The sequence below is a fragment of the Simochromis diagramma genome, unplaced genomic scaffold (assembly GCF_900408965.1).
Source record: "Simochromis diagramma unplaced genomic scaffold, fSimDia1.1 OVJJ01000205.1, whole genome shotgun sequence".
Taxonomy (NCBI): Eukaryota; Metazoa; Chordata; class Actinopteri; order Cichliformes; family Cichlidae; genus Simochromis; species Simochromis diagramma.
Genome location: NW_024386782.1, coordinates 7,994,162 through 8,014,781, shown reverse-complemented (window position 1 = coordinate 8,014,781; position 20,620 = coordinate 7,994,162). Strand labels below are relative to the sequence as shown.

The 20,620-nt window shown below is 39.6% G+C and overlaps 1 protein-coding gene across 2 annotated transcripts in view; it reads left to right on the top strand.

Moving 5' to 3' along the window:
* Window positions 1–2,768: 2,768 nt before the first annotated feature.
* Window positions 2,769–20,620, top strand: part of spidr (scaffold protein involved in DNA repair) — a 44,017-nt gene continuing 26,165 nt past the window's right edge. Inside the window, exons 1-8 of one of the 2 annotated variants that reach the window (XR_005694369.1) lie at window positions 2,769–2,929; window positions 3,255–3,416; window positions 3,512–3,575; window positions 4,652–4,858; window positions 7,446–7,585; window positions 11,299–11,534; window positions 12,175–12,284; window positions 15,267–15,486. Coding sequence is in view for 1 of the 2 variants with exons in the window: in XM_040020395.1 (XP_039876329.1) it covers window positions 2,915–2,929; window positions 3,255–3,416; window positions 3,512–3,575; window positions 4,652–4,858; window positions 7,446–7,585; window positions 11,299–11,534; window positions 12,175–12,284; window positions 15,267–15,486 (1,154 nt within the window). In the remaining variant the exon portion in view is untranslated. The remainder of the gene's footprint in view (window positions 2,930–3,254; window positions 3,417–3,511; window positions 3,576–4,651; window positions 4,859–7,445; window positions 7,586–11,298; window positions 11,535–12,174; window positions 12,285–15,266; window positions 15,487–20,620) is intronic. The other variant, XM_040020395.1, reaches the window with a different exon arrangement.

Sequence of the window (20,620 nt, the reverse complement as noted above, 5' to 3'; positions counted from 1 at the left end):
CTTTCACTTTGCAAATGTCCAGGTGCCTTCTTTTGGCGCACCGGCCGGTCACGACCGGCGGGAGAAAAGTCACTCGGGTCAGAACATGGGGTGCCACCATCATCCCACTTCTGACACCAATGTGGCGAGCTCAGACAACGAGGAGACGGGGGTGTTGTTTGGTCTTGCTTCCCGTGAGCTAGCCAGGGAGCACAGCCGTTTATTGACATCTGCAGAAGAACACTGCCGCTAGCTAACTGCTCAGCGTGGCAACCGCACAGCAACAACAACAACACACAGGGCGCCCTCTGACCCCGGAAGGACACACCGTCGCAGCGAGAGGGTGTCACCTGTCACTATGGCAACATAAACAAAACATAACTGTACAAACAGAACCCCGAACAGCCCTGACCCGCTACAATATGCTGCTGAGAATATAGCCCAGAAGAAGCGTATAGTATAACTTTTATTTTGGAAAGAGCCATTTCTCTGTAATAAACTCTCTTTTCCAAAGATGAGTGATTCCTCAATCACAGTGATATATTTATTTTTTTAATTACTTTTGTTTCAGCAACATTAAATTTAAAAACTGTACTTTTGAGTTAAAATATATATTTATAATTTTAATAAATGACAAATTAAAAAGGCATGAACATTTTTTTTGTATCGAAAAAATATCGAACCGTGACACCAAAGTATCGAACCGAACCGAACCGTGAATTTTGTGTATCGTTGCACCCCTAGTATCTAGTACAGCATTTATAGTTTGTTTTAATCAGCAACCAAAAAAACCTCTTTCTATATTATCATTTATTAGATTTACTACAAACCATTTTCCCCCTTTGCCTTCAAAAAGTCAAATGTTCTTGAGAAAATCACAAACATCTATTTATTTCATTTTCTGTTTAGTTTTATTTTCCAATTAAGAGGCAATTTATGTGAACAACTTAGAGTGTCCAAAAAGTGCAAGGTAAAGACCTCACAGTATTAGGGAGGAAATTGACAATCAGACAAATGTAATCTTTCCAGTGTGTCACCTAGGACCACCAAGGACTAGGTGGGAACAGTGGGAAGGAAAAACTCCCTTTTACAGAAAGAAACCCCTGGCAGAACCAGGGTCAGTAAGGGGTGGTCATCTGCTGCAGCCTATGCACTTATATTTTGAAAAGAGGGTTGTAACTTCCCATGTAAATAAATATTTCCTTGTCTCTGTTATTCAGTGGTTATGCAGCAGGCGACTGTCTTCCTTAAACCACAAAACATGGAAGAGAAGATTCTTGGGTTGATTTTTTGAGCTGTGCTTTTAAGGCCTCCAAAATGCCTGGAACGACAGTCACATCATTGTTTTCCATCACAGTCTGAAGCACATATTTCGATCCAAATTTGTGACACAGTTCTTTGTAGATTCGGATGTGCTAATTTTTTTATTTTTTTTTTACAGTATTTGGTACCGTAACTCAATTCTTCTACAATCCTCTCCTTCACATAAGTCACTATTTGATAAAAAAAAATACGTTTGCAACTGATGTGTAGGCTTTGCTAGCAGTGTGACAGACTAATTTTGCAAGACACAAGGTTAGAAAGGTCTGGTCAACTCAACATTTAAGAAGCAGTGGAAGTGGATATGTAGTCGAACATCCCAAGGAATTAGCTCCCTCTGTTGTAGAGGTCTCTGCACAGTCCTGCTCAAGATTTTTTACTTCAGTGATGCAAAAATCAAGATTGTGGCCATGCAAAGTTTAGCAAGCCAAGACTCATTTCATTGCTGTCATAATTTTCAAGCTCATATGGAGCCCTGGATCCTATCACATTCTTATTGTGTAAAAAGAACCTTTCACACAATAAGGCATAGTATTTAAACCAAAATTTGTGATGGATAGTTCAGTTGCAGAAAAAAAAGTGTTTAGATATTTTACTTAAAGTAGGTTAATAGTTCAGAGGTTGTACATTGTAATAAAATCCACTTAATTTTCGGAATAATACATAACTAAAGCATTTTAAAAAGTAGTAAGAAGTAGAAGAGTAAGAAGTGCAATAATTGGATTCAAAATGGGAGTGGTTGTAGCTCAGAAGGTAGAGCAGATCATCTACTACTTGGAAGGTTGGTGGTTTGCTGGTTGCTCTATTCTGCACGCCAGATATCCTTGGACAAGATATTGATTCCAAGTTGCTTTCCGATGCATCCATCAGAGTGTGAATATGTGTCAAAGTGCTTAAGTGTTTGTATGTATGTCTGGGCTACTCTAACATTCTTTGTATGAATGGGAGAATGAGGCATAAAGGGCATTGAATGCTTGGGCAGGGAAGAAAAGCTTGAAAAGCTTAAAGGCTTTTAAACAGTTATTGTTATTATTAAAGAGAAGGTCCCTTTGCTTCCATGCAAAAAGGAGAAATGCATTTAAGAGGCTTCCACCATAGATTCCAATTCCAATTAATAATAATAATAATAATAATAATGATAAAAATAATAATGACAGTGTGATATGACTCTTTATAAAGAGTAGTAACTTGGCCTGTATATTTACTGTAGTAATGATTTTTGGACTTTTACCTGTATCAGTAGAATAATATACCCTTTGGTACGTATTTAAACTTGTGCAGTTCAGCCTAGTGCAGAAAAGCAAACTCAAGAAGAAAACTGTATTAAGAGTTTCAAGAAAAGTGAATCAATCTAAATTTTACAGGCATAACTGAGTGATTTGGTGTGAGAATCTCACCCATATCCGCCTCCGGTCCACGCTGGTGAGTTATGAAACGCACCTCCAGATTGGGTAAGCGCCACTAGTTTGTTCCTGCGCTTAGCAAACTAGTGAGGGAGGAAACACCGGTAACTTCACAAAGATGGGTTCGAGATATATTATATTTCTAATGACGCTTTGGGGACACGCACACAGACCACTTCAGTAACTCTGCATTGACTGTTTTTTTTTTCTCAATGAGTTCCAGGAAGGTAAGAAGTCTGGTAACTAGCTAGCCAGTTAATGCTACTCAATGGAGTATAGCTAGTTAGCTTTAGCAGCCCATGTTATCCGGTTTTGCCCGCCCACAGCGGAAAGGGGTTTACCAGCCAGGCATGTGTTGCTAGAATCATATTTTAACTATTAATAACAGCAAATATATCCACTGTCATTTGTAATTCGGTTGTCAGAGTAAATACATGTGAAATTATCATTAAAGCCTCCAGCAGGGTTATCTTAGCAAAAACCGTTAAAGGCTTTTTAAAAAATTATTATTATTAAGCTAACCCCTTTTACTTCTTCATTAATATTCTGCAGCGTAAAAGGTACTCCAGGGACATAAAGTGCGTTTTCTTTCCCGATGATATCCAAAATGCTCTCCCGAAAGTGGGCAGGGAGCCTTCCTCGCTCTCTTCCCTTTCATCCGCTAAGAGCTGGGAGAAGTGTGGAGACAGTTTTTTGGATAGTCCGGTGACAAAGGTGATAAAGATCAACAGCTTTCCGTCCATCTCTTAGCATTATCACCCTGCTACTCCAACTGTGTTCATACTGTGGATTTCTATTTTTTGTTGCAGATCATTCCGTCTTCAGGAAGAAAACTATCTACTCTAAAGAAGCTGAAACAGTTGTCTGCTGCAGGTATCTTGCTCAGTTTGCTGGCCTTTCTTGCTATGGTCCATCTCAGACTTTTCTATCTTCTATCTAACCTCACAACTTTTAATACTCTGTAAGTACCTCATACTTAAGTGTACAGTACTGTTCACAAGTCAGGGCCCACTCATTTCTTTTAAATTTGTTAGGAAAATGGGAAATATGTACAGCAGTTATAAAATTAGTTAGTCTGTGGCAACAGGTAGCTTCCTTATAATAGCTGTCCGAAGCTTTCCAGAGGAAAAGAAATATCTAATGTATGATGTTTCAGAGGGCTTTTACTTTGAAATGCACAATTAGACTGGGTGACACTGTGAGGGTGTATCCTATTACTCCAGGGCAATTACTAAGTAGAAACAGGAAGTTTCCTTATCATAGCTTTCTGAAGCTTTCCAGATGAAAAAGAGCTCATATATGCCATTTCTTTTACTTTGAAATACAAAATCATACTTTTTGGTTATTGACTGGAAAACACTTTAGGGGTGTGTGCTCTTAATCTAAATTGAAATTAGTCTGTGGAAACGGTGAATTTCTTGTACATGTTTTTTTTAAAATGGAAATGTTTAAAAAGGGTTATTAATATATTTGTCATATTTGCATATTTTTAGTTGTCATTTGAAATTTACTTTTCATATTGATTTCTGTATCATTGCTTATTTAATGAATCATTACATAATTAATGACAGATTAAATGTACTGGTCAATCTTGAAATCACCTTCACCTGAAGATCACTTTTAAGTGGGTTTCTCTTAACGTGATACCTAGTATATGCGCACATAACACAAAACATGGGGCATGCTTGATTTATAGTAATTATTAAAACATGTGCAAACCTAAATGGAAATAGTATCTGAGGCAAAAACAGAGTTTGTACAATTCTAGCAAGCTAGAAAGTCAGTATTTATACGGCCACCTTTATTTTTCAGCACAGCAACAACTGTTATAGGCAAGCTTTCTTGTAATTTCTTCAATAGTCTTCAGAAGTAAGTCTCCAGTTTTAACAAGCACCTCATAGTGATTCAATTCGAACATTGCATTGTCCCCTTCTGTATGTGTTTCCCAGTTCAGAGCAGTTCCCCTCACCGTGAGGAGGACCCAGTGAACATTGCATGGAGCTCCAGTGACTCTGAGCAGCCTGATGATGAGACCCAGGAGCAGCATCCATCCAGAGTTACTGCACAGAGGCAGCAGCAGTGTAACAGTCGAGGGAGACCCACAGCTTCCACTCAGTCTTACAGCAGAGCACTGCTCATGCTCAGCACTGATAAAGGTATAAAATTAAGTTGTGACTTGCTGAGGGAGAAATTTTACATTTCAGGTTATTCTAACTGAAGTTCACCTTTATCTTCAAACATTTCTTTTTTTTGTCAATTTTTTAACAACAAAACAAATAGTTTCTGACCTTTGGAGGTGCTTTATGGTCAAACTAGCGCTTTCTTTGTTTCAGTCTTTATGACAAAAAAGCATATGTTGGTGTACTATCAGTCTTCTTCATTTACAGTTACTTTTTTTTACAGTTTGCCATTTTTAGAAGCTCAAAATGAATTGGACAAACCAACATAACATTTAAATGTAAAAGTAGTTCTTAATATTTAGATGAAAATCCTTTATAGTCCATGACTGAGTACTAGAACCCGTGGACTTTACTAAATGCTAGTGATGGGATTTCCGGCTCTTTTTAGAGAACCGGCTCTTTCGGTTCGGCTCACTAAAAAGAGCCGGCTCTTTCGGCTCCGAACTGGCTCTTCAGGTTGTTTTGTTGCTTTAATTTATTTATTATTAACAACAATATAAAATTATGCACAAAAGGAATCACTAATGTAAAAAAAAAAGTGGTTTTATTTATATATGTTTATATATAAATATATGCAGTGGCTCCTAGAGACAAAACACGTACAAACTCCAAAACACATTTCTAGCATGAACTGAACTTCCAAAACAGAGCTACCTAGATCACTTAAATTACACAATTGAAAGCATATGTGTATTGTTTGTGTATTTATACACAAGCATTCATATATAGTCAAATAATAATTTTAAAAAAATGTTCATTTACCTTTTACTACCATACACCAAATCCGGTCGTTGGTACTTGCTGGCTTGTGTAGCCACTAGGTAACAAAAGTTCAACACTGCCCCTAGCATCCTGGAGCACTTCTGTTGTGTTTTGTACGTGTTTTGGATTTTGTACGTGCTTCAGGGTTCGTATGTTATTTGAAGTTTTTACGTGCTTTGTCTCTAGGAGCCACCGTAAATATACTTTTATTTATTCACTCCACATAAAATCTAATAAATAAATCATATAATACAAATATCAACTATTCACATTTCAACTTTTAACTATTTAAATTCTCCGCTTTTTCCTTTTACAAATTTAAAGTGAAACAACACAAAACACTGCAAACCACAACACAATTAAATATAAATTATAATATGAAAACAAAAAGAACATGCATATTCTCTGTCATATGGACCTGCATGAATAAACTTTCTGAATCCTTTATCATCTGCAACTGAAAATAGTTGTGGATGATTACTATACCTTTCTAATGTGATGTTGTTGTCCCTGGCGCGCGCGCGCGCGCGCTCTCTCTCTCTCTCTCTCTCTCTCTCTCTCTCTCTCTCTCTCTCTCTCTCTCTCTCTCTCTCTCTCTCTCTCTCTCTCTCTCTCTCCCTCCTGCTCTGTTCCTGTGCTACTGAGTGTAACTACCGCCCCTCTTCCCAGCGTAAAGCACAAGGCTCGCATGCGGAGTGAAGCGGAAAAAAGTGAGAGAAAGAGGGAAAAAAAACAAACAAACAAAAAAAACGGCTCGCGATAAGGAGCCGGCTCGCGTCGTTCACGTCAAAGAGCCGGCTCTAAGAGCCATTTCGTTCGCGACCGACCCATCACTACTAAATGCTGTGTTTCCTCCCTTGAGATGTTCTGGTAGGCCTTTACTGCAGTCACCTTCAGTTGCTGCTCGTTTGTGGGTTTCTCTGCCTTCAGTTTTTTTTATTTAATAACTGAAAAGCGTCCCTTATTCAGTCGAGATCAGTAGACAACCGTTTCTTTGCTCTTGGATTGCTATTGCAGTATGTTTTGGGTCATTATCAAGTCAAGTCAGATGGCTTCATTGTCATTCCAATCATGTGCAGTGGTACAGCACACAGTGAAACGAGACAATGTTCGTCCAAGACCATGGTGCTATATATGACATATAACAGACAATCAACACAGGACTACATAAAGTGCAATGTGCAAAAATTGTCAAGACACAACAAAAACAGTGCAACACCAGAGAGAACAGAACGATACAGACACAACAGTGCAATTGAAATGTGCAAAAGAGTGAGCATTGTGCAAAAAGTGAAAGCATGTCTTTATTGTAAACTTTAACTCCTCGAGAAAGTTGTCTTCTGTTGTTTTCCAGCTCCGTTGGTGTTGCTGAGCTGATCAGTGCATTCCTGCTTTCCAAGAATGGGCTAGTTGGACTAAGTGTAGTATTGGCTATAATTCGTGACTAGTTAATGCACCGCTTTCGTTAAACCCCTTGAATCAAAATCTCAAAGTGTGGCCTTCAATCAGATTTTCATTATTTAACCTACTGTGCTGGTGTACAGATGCAAATTTACAAAAAAAAATGCTTATTGTCTGTAACGCTGGGTAATACAGTAAATTTACTAATTTCTTAGAAAGCTTAACTGTTCCTTTAACTCAGTCTACTTTGTGGTCCATTTCCATATTTTTCTTAGTAAAAGCAATTGACTTAAGGTGATAAACTTCTGTTATATATTAACAGCTCAGTTATCTCTATAGTCTGATAAACGCCATAAGATAAAATTTACAGCACTAGCACAGCTCTTTCTTTCATTCCTAGATGACCTTCCCGTTATTGACACAGACAGCGATCTGGGTGATGAGTCTCAGGAAGATGTTGAAAAGCACAGTGGGCAACAAATCTCAGACTGTGATTCCTCTGAAGAGAAGCCAAATGACTTCCCTTCTAAAACTGAAGATGTAAGTAAACATTAAACTATCTGTGCCGTGAAAGTGTTTTTTTTTTTTTTTTTGTTTTTTAAACACCTGCATAGTGAGGCACACTGATCTGTAGATCAGTGCTGTTTGTGTTAGGGGACACTAGGTGGGGCTATATGCCTTCCTAAGCTCTTACTAACTTAGTCCAGTATATTACCAACTGTGTTTCTAATTATCAGCTGACTGCCAGTTGATGCATTTGTCTAAGAAGTGCTCATCTGTGTGTTTTAACAACTTTTCTGGCGTCCTGCTGGAGAATACTGTTCACTGCTAATCTGATGGTTTTGTTTGCAGCTGTAGCAGATGCTGCATGAAAGCCTGTGTTCTTGCAAGATACTATGTAGATATTATATTTTAGTGTTTGTCTCAAAGTTGTTGGGGGGGTTTTTTTCAGTAATTTTTTGTTCATTTTGTTGCAGTTGAATGTTTAGCCTTAAAACCACTAGGTGGAGCATTGTCTCAGCCATGTTTTGATGTCCTAAGAAGGCCCCATAGGCTCAAACCAGAGTAGTTTCTAGATTCGGGTTATGTTCTGTCAAAGTTCAGAAGCTGAGCCAGCAGTAAAACACAGGTTTAATGTGAAGGGCAAAGTAGATCTGAACACTGGGGCTAATTTATGCGTGATGTGAAACTCACAAAAAAAGCACTTGCCTCTCTTTAAGTACAATATGTAAAGAATTGCATAGTTTCCACTCGTGTTATTTATAGAAATAAAAACACTGTAGAGCTGCGACACAGAGAAAATGGAAATTATTGAGTAATATTTGAACCTTTCAGGTTTACAAATGTGCAGATTTGCGCTCCTCTTTTGTACTTTGTCAAAGTAAATTAAATATTTTTGAAGTGTTTGTTCTTTTTTTTTTCTTAAATCCAAAACACAAAACATAATTCATGCAAACTGAACCATCAGATTCAACGGTGTAATGAAAGACCCCCCCCCCCACAGTGGCTCGACTGCTCCCGCTCACAAGCCATTCAGAGGTACTGTTTGTTGAAGGCAGGGCTGGCATGGTGAGAATGTACAAGGAGTGGTGACAGTGTTTAGCTCATAGACCACACACATGCAGTTTAGTTGTTAGACCACATATTACAATTTAAAAAACAAAAAGATCAGCAGGTTGTGGCAAAACTGAATGAATGCGGTCGACTAGATAGCGGATTGTGAGAACACCGTTGAACACGAGGATGGGTCAGATTGAAGCCGGTGATCATTTGTCTCGGTACTGGTATAGCCTCTGCCTGCCGCTTACGCTCCTTTATTGAGGCTGCAAAAAGCACTAACTCGATATATCGAGAGGAAGCCTGACGAGAGATTAACATCAGTCCCGCAGACCCCAGCTACTTCCTCTTGTCACACTTATAATTTGCTGTTATCAGCTCTTTGGGGTCAAAAAAATATAAGATCAACAAACAGGAGGCTTGTGGTCAGAGGGCCTCTAGAAAGAAGCCTTTAGAGTCCTACTTTTATAGTTTAATGTAGTCGCACTGAAATATGTGCACGGGGTAGTTTTGGCAGATCAAATGTTACATATTTGAAAGGAATAGTACATAGCTTTCTTGCATCCGATTATCAGTGTGATTAAATTTAGTATATGCACAGTAAATATTGACTTAATTAGAATATCAGAATGTTCTGGCCTATTTGGACTTTTTATTTGCTGCCCGGAAAGCTCACTTACACATTTCCAATTGTAAATCAAACCGGATCTAACAGGATACGGGAGGGGGAGGGGGGAAGGATCCTAATCCTAGGCAAAATTTACTACTCCAGATAAACGCATGGCTGAGTCACTTAATGTGCCCCTGCCAGATTTCTGTGTTTTTGTACTAGCCGCTAAGAGAGGACAGGCGGAGCTGTATAGGCGACTCCGCGCTTCAAGGCCAAAGGGGATGGCTGCTTCCCAGATGAAGTGTGTTGCTCGGTCCGACACCCACCGACATCGGTGCTTAAAGGGTCAACCACCCACACCACATAAGAGCTCGAGAAGGGCTATAAACAACTTTTTTACTACTGTTTGTTCAGGAGAACTTGAGTGAGTGGAAGAGGCTGCGTAGAGCTGTGTACTTATAATGCTTTCAGTGCTGGTGAAAACATTTTTGAGCCGGGGCCAGGAACATAGTGTTCCTTTTTCTCTGTAGCTGGTTGGAGTGTGACGTCTGCTGGCACGCTGCCTAGCAGGGTCAAGTTGATTCAAAGAAGAGAGCATATTGGCTGACAGGGCCTGGTATGCTGGTCTTGTCTGCACATGACAGGAACTCAGGTTTCTCGTGGATTTTTCCATGAGAACAGATTCCTTCAGGTGTAGCCAGCAATGATACAGCAAGAAAGATTGTTTAGTGCACTAATTTGACAATTAATCAGCCTGACTGCATGTCGGTGTATCATCCTCTTGATTTTTGATATTGATTTTATTGTTTTTATTAATCATTAATTACTCATGAATATGTTACAGGTGGATGAACCCTTTTAAAAGCGTTACTTTTTGCCTTTTATATATAATATACACACTTACACTTTTATAGGGATTGGTGCTCCTATTGTTGAAATGAGTGTATGTGCAAGCAATAAGCTTAGACTTCTGATGGCTTTAAACACTGTTTCAGACAGTTTTTCTATTTCAGCTCTGTACAGGGAGAGGATATCCTGGTCATTAACGCAGCAACCTCACTCACCTGCTGACACCTTCTGTTTACAAGGGTCAGCCAATCAGAAGAAAGGGGAAGGAATTTAACACTAGGAGGATCATTTTGACCGCAGTAACAACAGCAGTAATAGCAAAGGCATCATTTCTTGAAGAAGTTAGGTTGTTAATTTTCATCTAAATTTTTATAATATTAAGGAAGATTTGACAAAATACATATTTAAGATTCATTTTAAGGGGTTTTATTAGTTTTATTAATGATTTACAGCATTTTCTTACAGAATGTGAAATAAAAATACACATTAGAATAAATGTAAATGAGGTTGAACAGCTGATTGCCTACATTTTAAAATTGACCTCACAGGTAGCTGTGCTCTGGATTTACTTTACTTGCTCTGCACAGCCAGCAACCTGCCCTGTTCGGTCAAACACTCCCCGCTCTGCTCCAACTCATCATGTGCCCAGCAATAATTATTCATGTGTTATCTAACTACAGTCACTCTCTATATGTATTTATCAGTCACATCTACCTAGCTGTAACTCGTTTTGTGGCAGGCTTTACACACAACCTCACAATGTGTGTAAAGCAATCATGTTTCTAAGCAACATGCTGTGCTGCAGTAGTGGTTTTACATTACATAACATTTCGGCTTTGGTAAAAGTTGTCCTAATTCTTTTGATCGCCCACACCCCAAAATTGAGTATTTGATGAATAAGCCAATTTTTGAAAATGGCAGAAAATATGACATGATTGAATTTTAATTTAACAAACCTACAGGATTTTTAAAATACCAAAGGGCTCAAAATGAACCCTTGGCAGTTTCTAGTATGAAGTTTTTTGAGAGGTTGCACCAAGACAAATAAGGGTTACTTTGAGATGTAAATCATTCAGAGCGTGTTTAGAGTCCTAGAATAGAAATGTGGAGCTGGATGTCAGCATATAACATACAGTTGCATTTGACTGCAGTTGAGCATTTTTAACGTTTTCATTCAAGAATGTCAAACTACAAAATTACAACTGTTCTCCACATCAAATGCTTACTTTGTTCCCAGGTTAAAGAGCCTGAGATCTCAGGGTATGTGTCTGATGGAGAGGATATTGGCAGCCCAGTGACTTCAAGCAGACTGGACTCTGAGATCTTTCCTTTCCAAACTGGTGAGGGCAGCAAAAAGTCAATCAGCAACTGGGTGAGATCTGCTCAGGCGATGCTGCAAACGCCCCAGAAACCAGTCAATAGACAACCCAAGACTCCAGAAGACTCTGCCAAAAAGAGAAGAAAGTTTCAAAGGTGTGACTTTTGTTCCAGTCCACTGTTTTTAAATGCCTAGTACCTCTGCTGATACGCAGCATATGAGCGTATCATATTACTGCACCGAATTTAGTTTTATAGAAGTTTGATATCAGTCAAGTTAAATAACATTAACCTCACACAGGTGAGCCTTCAAAATTATCATAAAGTTACGTCAGTGACGCTCAAGAAACCACACTGGTCTTTGCAGCCTTCATGGAGTTAGAGTTTCTGCAGGACGGTGTTAGTTTTAATAAAAATTGCACCTGAGCGTATAATATGTGTGATAGTGCATTGCTTCACAATACGAACAAACAAAGCAAGATGTATTGCTTGCAGCCAGGTGATAGACAGACTTTGGTGACAATGTTTCCACGCCAGAACTGATGATGAAAGGGACACCTGGTGGCACAATGTGGGTGCTAAATGTCGTTTGCAATCTCTAAGCCCACCAAATCTGACAGATGGCTTTCTGTAGTCTTTGACAGCTGGTTCTGTGCATCAGAAAATCTTTTACTTCACTTTGAAATAAACATTTCTGCTTGTGCGTTGGTTAGACTGCTTGCGCTCTGTGAGTTTATCACATTACATCATCTACCTCTGTGGGGGTGGGGGGCGTGCGCGTGTGTGTTTTTCACAGTGGAGGTCTGGCAGAAAGGCTGAATCGACTTCAGGGCAGGCAGAGGTCAGCTATCAGCTTCTGGAAGCACCAGTCCGTCTCTGGTTCCTCGGCAGCAACAACCACAACAGGTGATCCACGTCACACGAGTCCTCTGCCAGATCGCACCAGGATCATACACGCATAAACCTGTGAATCATCACTTAAAGTTTAACAGTGAACTTTGATTTGTGAGTGGGATGAAGCCTGGCTGAAAGGTGTGATTTTTTTTTTTTCTTTTTTTTTTTTTTTCTTTTTACCATACATGTGATTGTACTTAGGGGCCACGCTGAGGAAATGCTGGCTGAACTGTGAACTCGACATGTAGGTGACAGGAAGCTGCTTGCCTACCTTTTTTTTTCTTTTTTCCTTTCCGCGGCGTACCAAACCACTTGCATTGTCTTGTTGTTAAGTATCTCCTCGTAATAGGACATGAGCATTGACTCAGAGGTGACAGTTGATTGTGGAAAATGAAAACGCCCACCTGATCTAACTTAGAGTTTGTGGTCAGTCGATGGTTTGACTAGCGTAACGAGCTACGAAGATGGGTTGAAATGTAGGAGTTTATTTTGACTTGACCTGGTTTCGAAGTCTAATCAATATTTGATCTTTCTTTTGTCTTTTTTGCACAAAGACTTTTGTTTGTTTAGTCTTTTCAACCCATTAACGTCACATGGCTGACATCAGGATTTTTTTAAATATAAAAAAAATATATCTTTTGGTGCAAAATGTTCTTTTTCCGGAACATTTTTCACAATTTAATCTGCTACACTCAACCCGCAAACTCCAGGCCAAACAGTCGCCATGGAATCAATGGTTCAAATCACCAATTAAGTAGCATTAAAAGTCATGTTTTCAGCCTCATATAAAGGCAGTTTTGGCCTCTCTGAATAATTTCCTTCATTATAATATATATGGGAGTGAACTTCTTTCTGACTCATACATTTGGATGTTAATAAGGCTCAGAGTTCACAGAATGGCCAATTTGACTGACACGTGTGAAGACACACACGTGCAGAGTGTCTCTGTCTCCTAGGCCTCTCTGCTAATTTGGACCTGGTTTGCACCTCTCCACCACGTTTGTGTAGTTGGTGCCTTTCGGAGCATTTTAATGGCATTTATCTGGTAAATGCTACGCTGTGTGGTAGAGTTCAGCCGAGGAGTTTGTGCTTCTGTTTTGTTGAGTGAAATTCTGGCATTTTAAGCAAGATTTAGCAGGTTATGGATGCAGGTTGCTAAAGTCTCAGTCACATAGGCCTAGACACTTGTCTGCGATGCCCTTGAAACTTCTGGTCAAAAGGAAAAAAATGTGCATTCCCGACTCATTGCGAGTGTTTCTTGGAGGTTGCTGTCTGTTGCTAGGTGAACCTGGTCACGAAGATGGTACTGCATTAAAAAACCTTCTTGTGATTGCTTTTGTTGCCCATGGTTTGCATGACACACATCGAATTTCTCTGCAGACAGTGCTAGCTAGCTGCTGAGCGATAGTGAAAACTGAAAAAGTCCAACGCAAACTGGAAATGGAGAATGTTCGTGAAACTAACACGTTTTAAAAGGTGCTACTTTCACTTTTAAGGCAAACAGTCTGTTCCCGGTTTGCGTCGCACGTTTTTACAAATTTCACCGCCATTCGGTCAGTAGTTGGCGAGGGTTTGCAGATAAGTTGGTGGCTTCCATATAAACTAGGGTTTCGACTGTGGAAATCAGCTTGTGAATAAAACATTAATTTTGAGGCCTCAGAATGCGGTTAGACTTTAAGTTAGCAGTGTCGCTAAAGTTGTTGTTGTTGTCCTTTTGCTGTCCCCCCCAACCACACACAGAAGATTGATGTCCTTCCCCGTGCCTGGTTCTCCTTTAGGTGCTTTTCTGTTGAAAAGGATTTTTTTTTCTTCCCATTGTTGCCAAGTACTTGATCATAGATGGTTGTCCAATTATTGGGGTCTTCTCTCTATTATTGTAGAATCCTTACTTTACAGTGTAAAGTGCCTTGAGGCAACCGTTGTTGTGAATTGGTGCTAATTAAATAAAATTGAATTACAGTAATTCAAAGGAACATGTCTGTCATTTGCTTAAGTCCAGTGAAGCCCGCCCTAACTGATAACTTAGGACTCCACATTTTCATCTGAATATGATAACATTGTCCAAAACCAGGCAGTGACTTGACATTGGTTTCGTTCATATTTTGGTGAACACATAATTCCCAATAACAACACTGATGCAGACTGGATCGCCCTGTTCTGTGACATCTGATTGTGATGGTGTGCGACTTATCTACGGTTAATTTAATTCAGTTTTATTTATATAGAGCCAAATCACAATAACAGCCACCTCAAGTCGCTTTATATTGTAAGATAAATACCCCACAATAAAACAAGTATGCAGATGTTGAGTTGTTTCCTAAAATATTGAATTTGCAGGTCAAGAGGAGGACTCGAGTACTCTCTCGGTTTTGGCGTGCTGCCTGGTGTTATTGTAATGATTTTGTTATTTGGGATCTCAATGCACAGAGCACAAATGAACCACTTAACATTCATGTTTGGACAAATGCTTGTTAAAACCTAATACCTCTCCAACAGTCTCCTTGATCTGATTCATTCGTATCATATTAAAATTCCCCCTCTGGCCACTTACCTACACACACACAATGAGCTGCATTGACTTTGCCCCTTCTCTTCTGCAATTTTAACAATTCAATGCAATCAAGTTTACACACTTCGCTTTCATGATGCCAAGTCTCCCTCCTATCTCGCTTTGGTTTACAGCTGCAGGGCATCGTTGTGATTTGCTCTTCTTAAGTATCTCTGTGGACTTTATAGTTCACGCCAAGCAATCAGCGTTGTGGTGAAATTCCAAATATTTGTGCAGTCATCCATTGGGATTTACTGCGTCTCGTATCCAGCTCAGGCTGAGTCAGTAACAGCTTTACAGATATGCAGTGCAAGTTGTTCTGATGCTAAAAAAGAATTTCATAATGCATAATGAGTCCCACAGAGAGCATGAGTACACTGTGTACACAGACACAGACACACACAAGCATTAAACATCTGTGTTGTTGTTGTTGCTCTGATCTCCAGTGGACAGGGCTGGCGTGCTGGTGCTCGAGGTGCTGGAGGTTCATGAGGAGTGCAGCATGCAGTTGGCGCACTGCGAGCACCACCAACCCCCCGGAGACGGCCACCAACACATTAACCCGGTCTCTGAGGAGAGCGCTCGTATGTTGGTGTTATTCAACAGAGAGACAGCTGCACAGCTGATTCCTGCACCCAGTGACATCATCCACATATATCCACCATGGTGAGCAGATGGCGCACAGGGCACACTTTTAAAGCTGACCCCTTTCATTATTTTCTGTTACAAAGTTATAGTTACATATTAAACATGGCTTAAGTTTCAAAAGGTCAGTGTATATAAGAATAATTCCAGTGAGCCAAAACCTTGGACTGCAGGTGGCTCCAGTTTTTTCTACTTTTAGCTCTCTGTGATGTCACTGAGAGCAGATATTCCTACTATGGTGGTATCAGTCAGAAAACGAGCATAGAGAACTCTCTTAGCTGCTGTTCAAACATGAGGGACAGCCATTCAGAAGAAAGCTGGGCCTTACCCAGAACTAAACAGCTCATTTTATTTTTTAAGATATTTATTTTTGGGTTATTTGACAGTTCAGGAGTGAAGAAGTAGACAAAAAAAGAATGGGAGAAAATACGCAGCAAAGTGCTGCAGGTTGGACTTGAACCCAAGCTGCTACATTTCAACCTTAAGAAATATGGCCGCCTAAACAACTTGTTTTAAAAAGAAGACAAGCTGAGGCCCACTAACACACCAGAGTTCAGTATAAGATGAATAAGGTTTAATTTGAACTGTGAATAATGCAGAGTTTGTTTATTTATATTTTTTCTGGTGTTAATAGTTCTGTGCTGTGAGCAGCTGTAAGCAGCGTTTTATTTTTCCACTGCGCCACTTAAACTGATAGTGAAGATGTGCTCAGTCTGTGGTTAACACATCATAGTTACTTTAACTGCTCCACAAAAAAGCACCACATTTACCAGTGGAAAGCTTTTAGTGTTTACATCAGCTGTGACTTCTCTGATGCACCTGAAAATGCAGCACTGAAGTGTGAAATATGGCTGATTTGTGACGGTACAAACAAGGAGACCGAGCTGAAACTAAACTTCAGACCACAAATATTCAGACAGAACCGACAAAGTATTAAGAGCTTAAAACTAGCACATAGTTTACATTGGTGAAGACAAGGAAGTAAACTGGTACAGTTGGCCTTGACCAGCCCTGCTACTTAGTGTCTTTGTACAGATAAAGGCAAGGTGTGTGGGGGAAGACATGTAAGACATGTACACTTGTGAATAGAAGATGATCCTATTGTGTCAAAACCAGTTTGCAGCCATTGTTATGATGTGCAAAGGTCAAAAATACAGTAAAGAGAATTAACTCTGGACCAAATTTTGAGGAAAGATTTTTTTTAAAGTACATAATCTTATGTTATTTTATGATTTAAAATAACAATGAATGGGTTTTTAAATGTTTAATGTCCTAATTTTTTTAAACTCTTTTATTATTAGGCACATGTGGTTGAATCTGGGGATGTGGTGCTGGAGGGTACTTGGTTAAATTTAGACGTCCCATGTAAATGTCAAAAAATGCAGAGAAGAAGAAATTCCTCACACTGAGAAGCAGATGGTCAAACGACAGAAGAAAAACCTCTGTTTTATTTTTTTAATGGAATAATGGATGAATTATATCTGCTGTAATAGGCACATAATTAAATTTTAAGAATTAGAGCATTTTTTCTGTTAATGTCTAAAATAGCACTGGGACTGGGTGACACATTTGGGGAGTTATATCGGTCAGTGAAACCATTTTTCCCCCCATCTTTGGTTTTTCTTTCTAAATCATCTCTTGGCCAACGCTCAAAACCTACAGAGCAAAATACACTGTTGCGGGCAATTACTCAATGCACGAGTGACACAGTACATGCAGGGCAAGGAGCTCAGAAGACATTGAATAGGAGGTTTGCTGGAAGTTGCATGCCAAAAATCTTTCAAGTTGTACAATTGTGTGTTTTTAAGTGTAAAAACCTGGTGTTCTCATTTTACAATAGTAAATACTCGAGACCCAGATGTGAAGAGCAGTGCCTCACATGGGGGGATTGTTTTTGGGATTGTTTGGGAGTTGGAGCGAGGTAGCGGTTGACTCCAGCTGTTGGGAGTTTGGGTCGATCTGGAACATCCAAGCTGGCGGAAGCGCAGGGGCCTCCTCAGCGCTCTGACGTCACAAACAGCTCCAGGGAATGCTTCGCATTCCTCTTCCTGGCAGTAGTTAGGTCATTTCCAGCAAGCCGGGGAAAAAACACAGTAGGATTATTTTCTGGAGCATTTGGGAGTAGAGAGTGGAGGGAGCCAGAGGCCTGAGATTGAAAACACATGGTGGTTTGAGAGGATCTCTGGCTTTAGCACCTCTCCTTTCCTGTTTTATTCTCTTCAGCCACAACCGTTTACTCCTTCAAAGCATTATTTTTGCGTGTATTTTAAAATCTTTTTCTGTTTATGTGTGGGGTTGACAGTTTAAATCAATCAGTATTCTGCCTGTATAAAAGCACATCATAACAGCAAGAAAAAGTGGATGTTCTCTGAGTCTAATGTTAACAGCTACAGGCCAGGCCAAAGTGGAAAAAACACAGAAATTAGATGAGCAGCCTGTCTGGTAAAATTCCTCTTATCAGTTTCCTGTGTGACACTCGAGGGGTTAACCACCCCCATAATTCCTGCAACGAGTAGTTTGACTCCTCCCACCTCCCACGCCTTGTTTTAAGTGGGCCAAGGCCCGAGCGGAAATACCTGCAGGGATTATTCACTTACAAGCTGTGACGCAAGCAGTCAGTGCCGCTCCTTAACCTGGCTACCTGTCTGATGATGACAACTGCCCACTCACCTGTTCACAATGGATCATGCTTCCTGTAAGGGTGTTGTTCATGTGAATATGAACAGCACGTTCTGCTCTGCTAAGATTAGAGTACGGCTTTTACAGATTGTTTTTGTGATCTCTTGTCAGATAACGATCGCTGAGGCTTAATCGTTGCTTGTCTTGTGCTTGTTTAGTTTTGTTTTTTTTAAGGTTGGCAAAATTCAGCTGTGGTGGAAAAAAAAAAACTAATCTCATCATCAGAGTAAGCAAGGTACCGTCACTCTAAAAATACCACACTTCAAGTTGTCCTGCATTCAGAAGTTTTATTTGTATAAAAGCACTGGCAAACATTATTTAAGGTATTTAGAACATGCAAATTTATTTAAAGTACACCAGAAATACTTACACTCACTCAAACCACACAGGAATTGGTTTAAATGCTGCTGAACGACAAAAAGAAGAAACCAGATATTCAGATAACAATACTATTGTATTGATGCATTAAAATGTAAGTATTATTTTAATAGTGTAGATCATATAACTCCTTTATTTTTGGTAACATTGCATCATGTACTATGTACTGACATTTCAATTGAATTCAGGTCAATTCAGTTTTATTTATATGGTGCCAAATCATAAAAACAGTTGCCTCAAGGTGCTTTATAATGCAAGAGAAAAACCTACAGGTTTAGAGATACAACTTCAACACTCAAGCGCTGTTCACTCCACTGTGAGCAAACAACTGGTGACGGTGGGAAGGAAGAACTCCTTTTTAACAGGAAGAGACCTCTGACACGACCAAGCTCAGGGAGGCACAGCAGTCTTCTACAACTAGTTGAAGTGAGGAAAAAGGAGACCATAGGGAGATGAAGAAAAAACACAAACCACTGAAAAGAGACAAAATTTCATGATATGCAGTAGTGATATATTTAAAAAAAAAATAGGCAGGGGAGACACTGTGCGTCTCAGGAAGTAAATAACAGTAGCAGCATAGCTAGGGGTCCTTCAAGTTTGCAAGATACAACTCTAACTATCACAAAGGAAAGGGTTAAACTTGACCTTAAAAGTAGCAAGTGTCTGTTTCATGAATCCAAACTGGGAGCTGGTTCCACAGGATAGGATCCTGATAGCTATGAACTCTGTGAACCTGTCAGTCTACAGTCTGAGAGTAAAATGCTCTGGTAAGATAAAATTACAATATGAGGTCTTTAAAATATCACAGAGATTTCATGGTAGTGGTTATTTTAAGTGGAGACCACCAGAACTCTGCACAATATCTTACTCTTAATCCTACAGTTTTGATTTAGCATTAAAAGCTGTAGACTGGGGGCAATTTTTGTTCATAAAGCTAGCATAGTGTGTCTTGTGTCATAATTTTATGCCACTATGAACTCATATGATTGTGACACAGCACCTCTGTCTTCTCAGGTGCAACAAACTGCCCTGCTGATAAGCATCTTGCTTTATTAGCCCACTGCTTGGCTGGAAAGCAGTGGGCTAATAATACTAGTCTGCACTGTCAAGTGATACTGAATCCGAACAAGTTGAGGCTGTAGTAGAAAATATCCCCTGTGCAGGGTCTCTGGCCCCAAAAAGTCTACTATCCTTTGTTTTATGATATAGAGCCACCAAGAAAGGAAAAACTTCTTTTCATATATGTGTACTTGATATATACCTGCCATTAAGAGGGTAGATTATTTTGCAGTGGATGAGTCACAGATGTCTCCACCTGCAGTGGTAAAAACCCATTACTGGATTTTCTCCATAGTCATTGTGTAGTTGGTAGTCTTGCATGACCAAAAACGAAGACAAAAATGCTCCAGGGGATGGAAACAATGCCAGTAACAGTATGTACAGTCCAGCGCAATCAGGGACAACACTGTGGCAGGAACTTATACTTGTGTGGTTTAGCTTTTTTTTTTTTTTTTTTTTCTTCTTTTGCTGTCAAACATGGCTCTACTTTACAGCTACAGTCTGTTTAATAAAGACATGTGGAAGTGGACAAGTGGAAAATATTAGAAACACTCATCAGTACTACACAGTAAGGACTATAAAAAAAATAAATAAAATAAAGCCTCCAAACTGACCAGCAAATAAAGTAATTCCTGTAAATCCAGAACTCTTAAGTCTGAACTCTTTAAGGTCACATTAGACTCCCTTTCATTAAATGTGGGTGCACATAAACCGTGTGAATCTAATAATTTGGCTCATAAATTCTTTCCCACGGTGTTTTCATTATATGTCTAAACAAATAGTCCCCCCCTCCACACTTATCTGCGTGTTTAAGTATCACCACACGTCTTGGGCGAGCTGCGACATGCACAGAGGTTCCAGTCACAGAGTGCATTTGGCCCTGACTCAGCGATAAGCCATCATCACGGTATTATCAATGTTACATGTGGAAAAAGTCGTAATTTATACTTACCAACAACACAGTGCTATATAATTACTGTTATCCTACTTTTTTTCTTTTTTTTTAAGCTGGTGCCACTCAGATGGGCCGTATTTATGT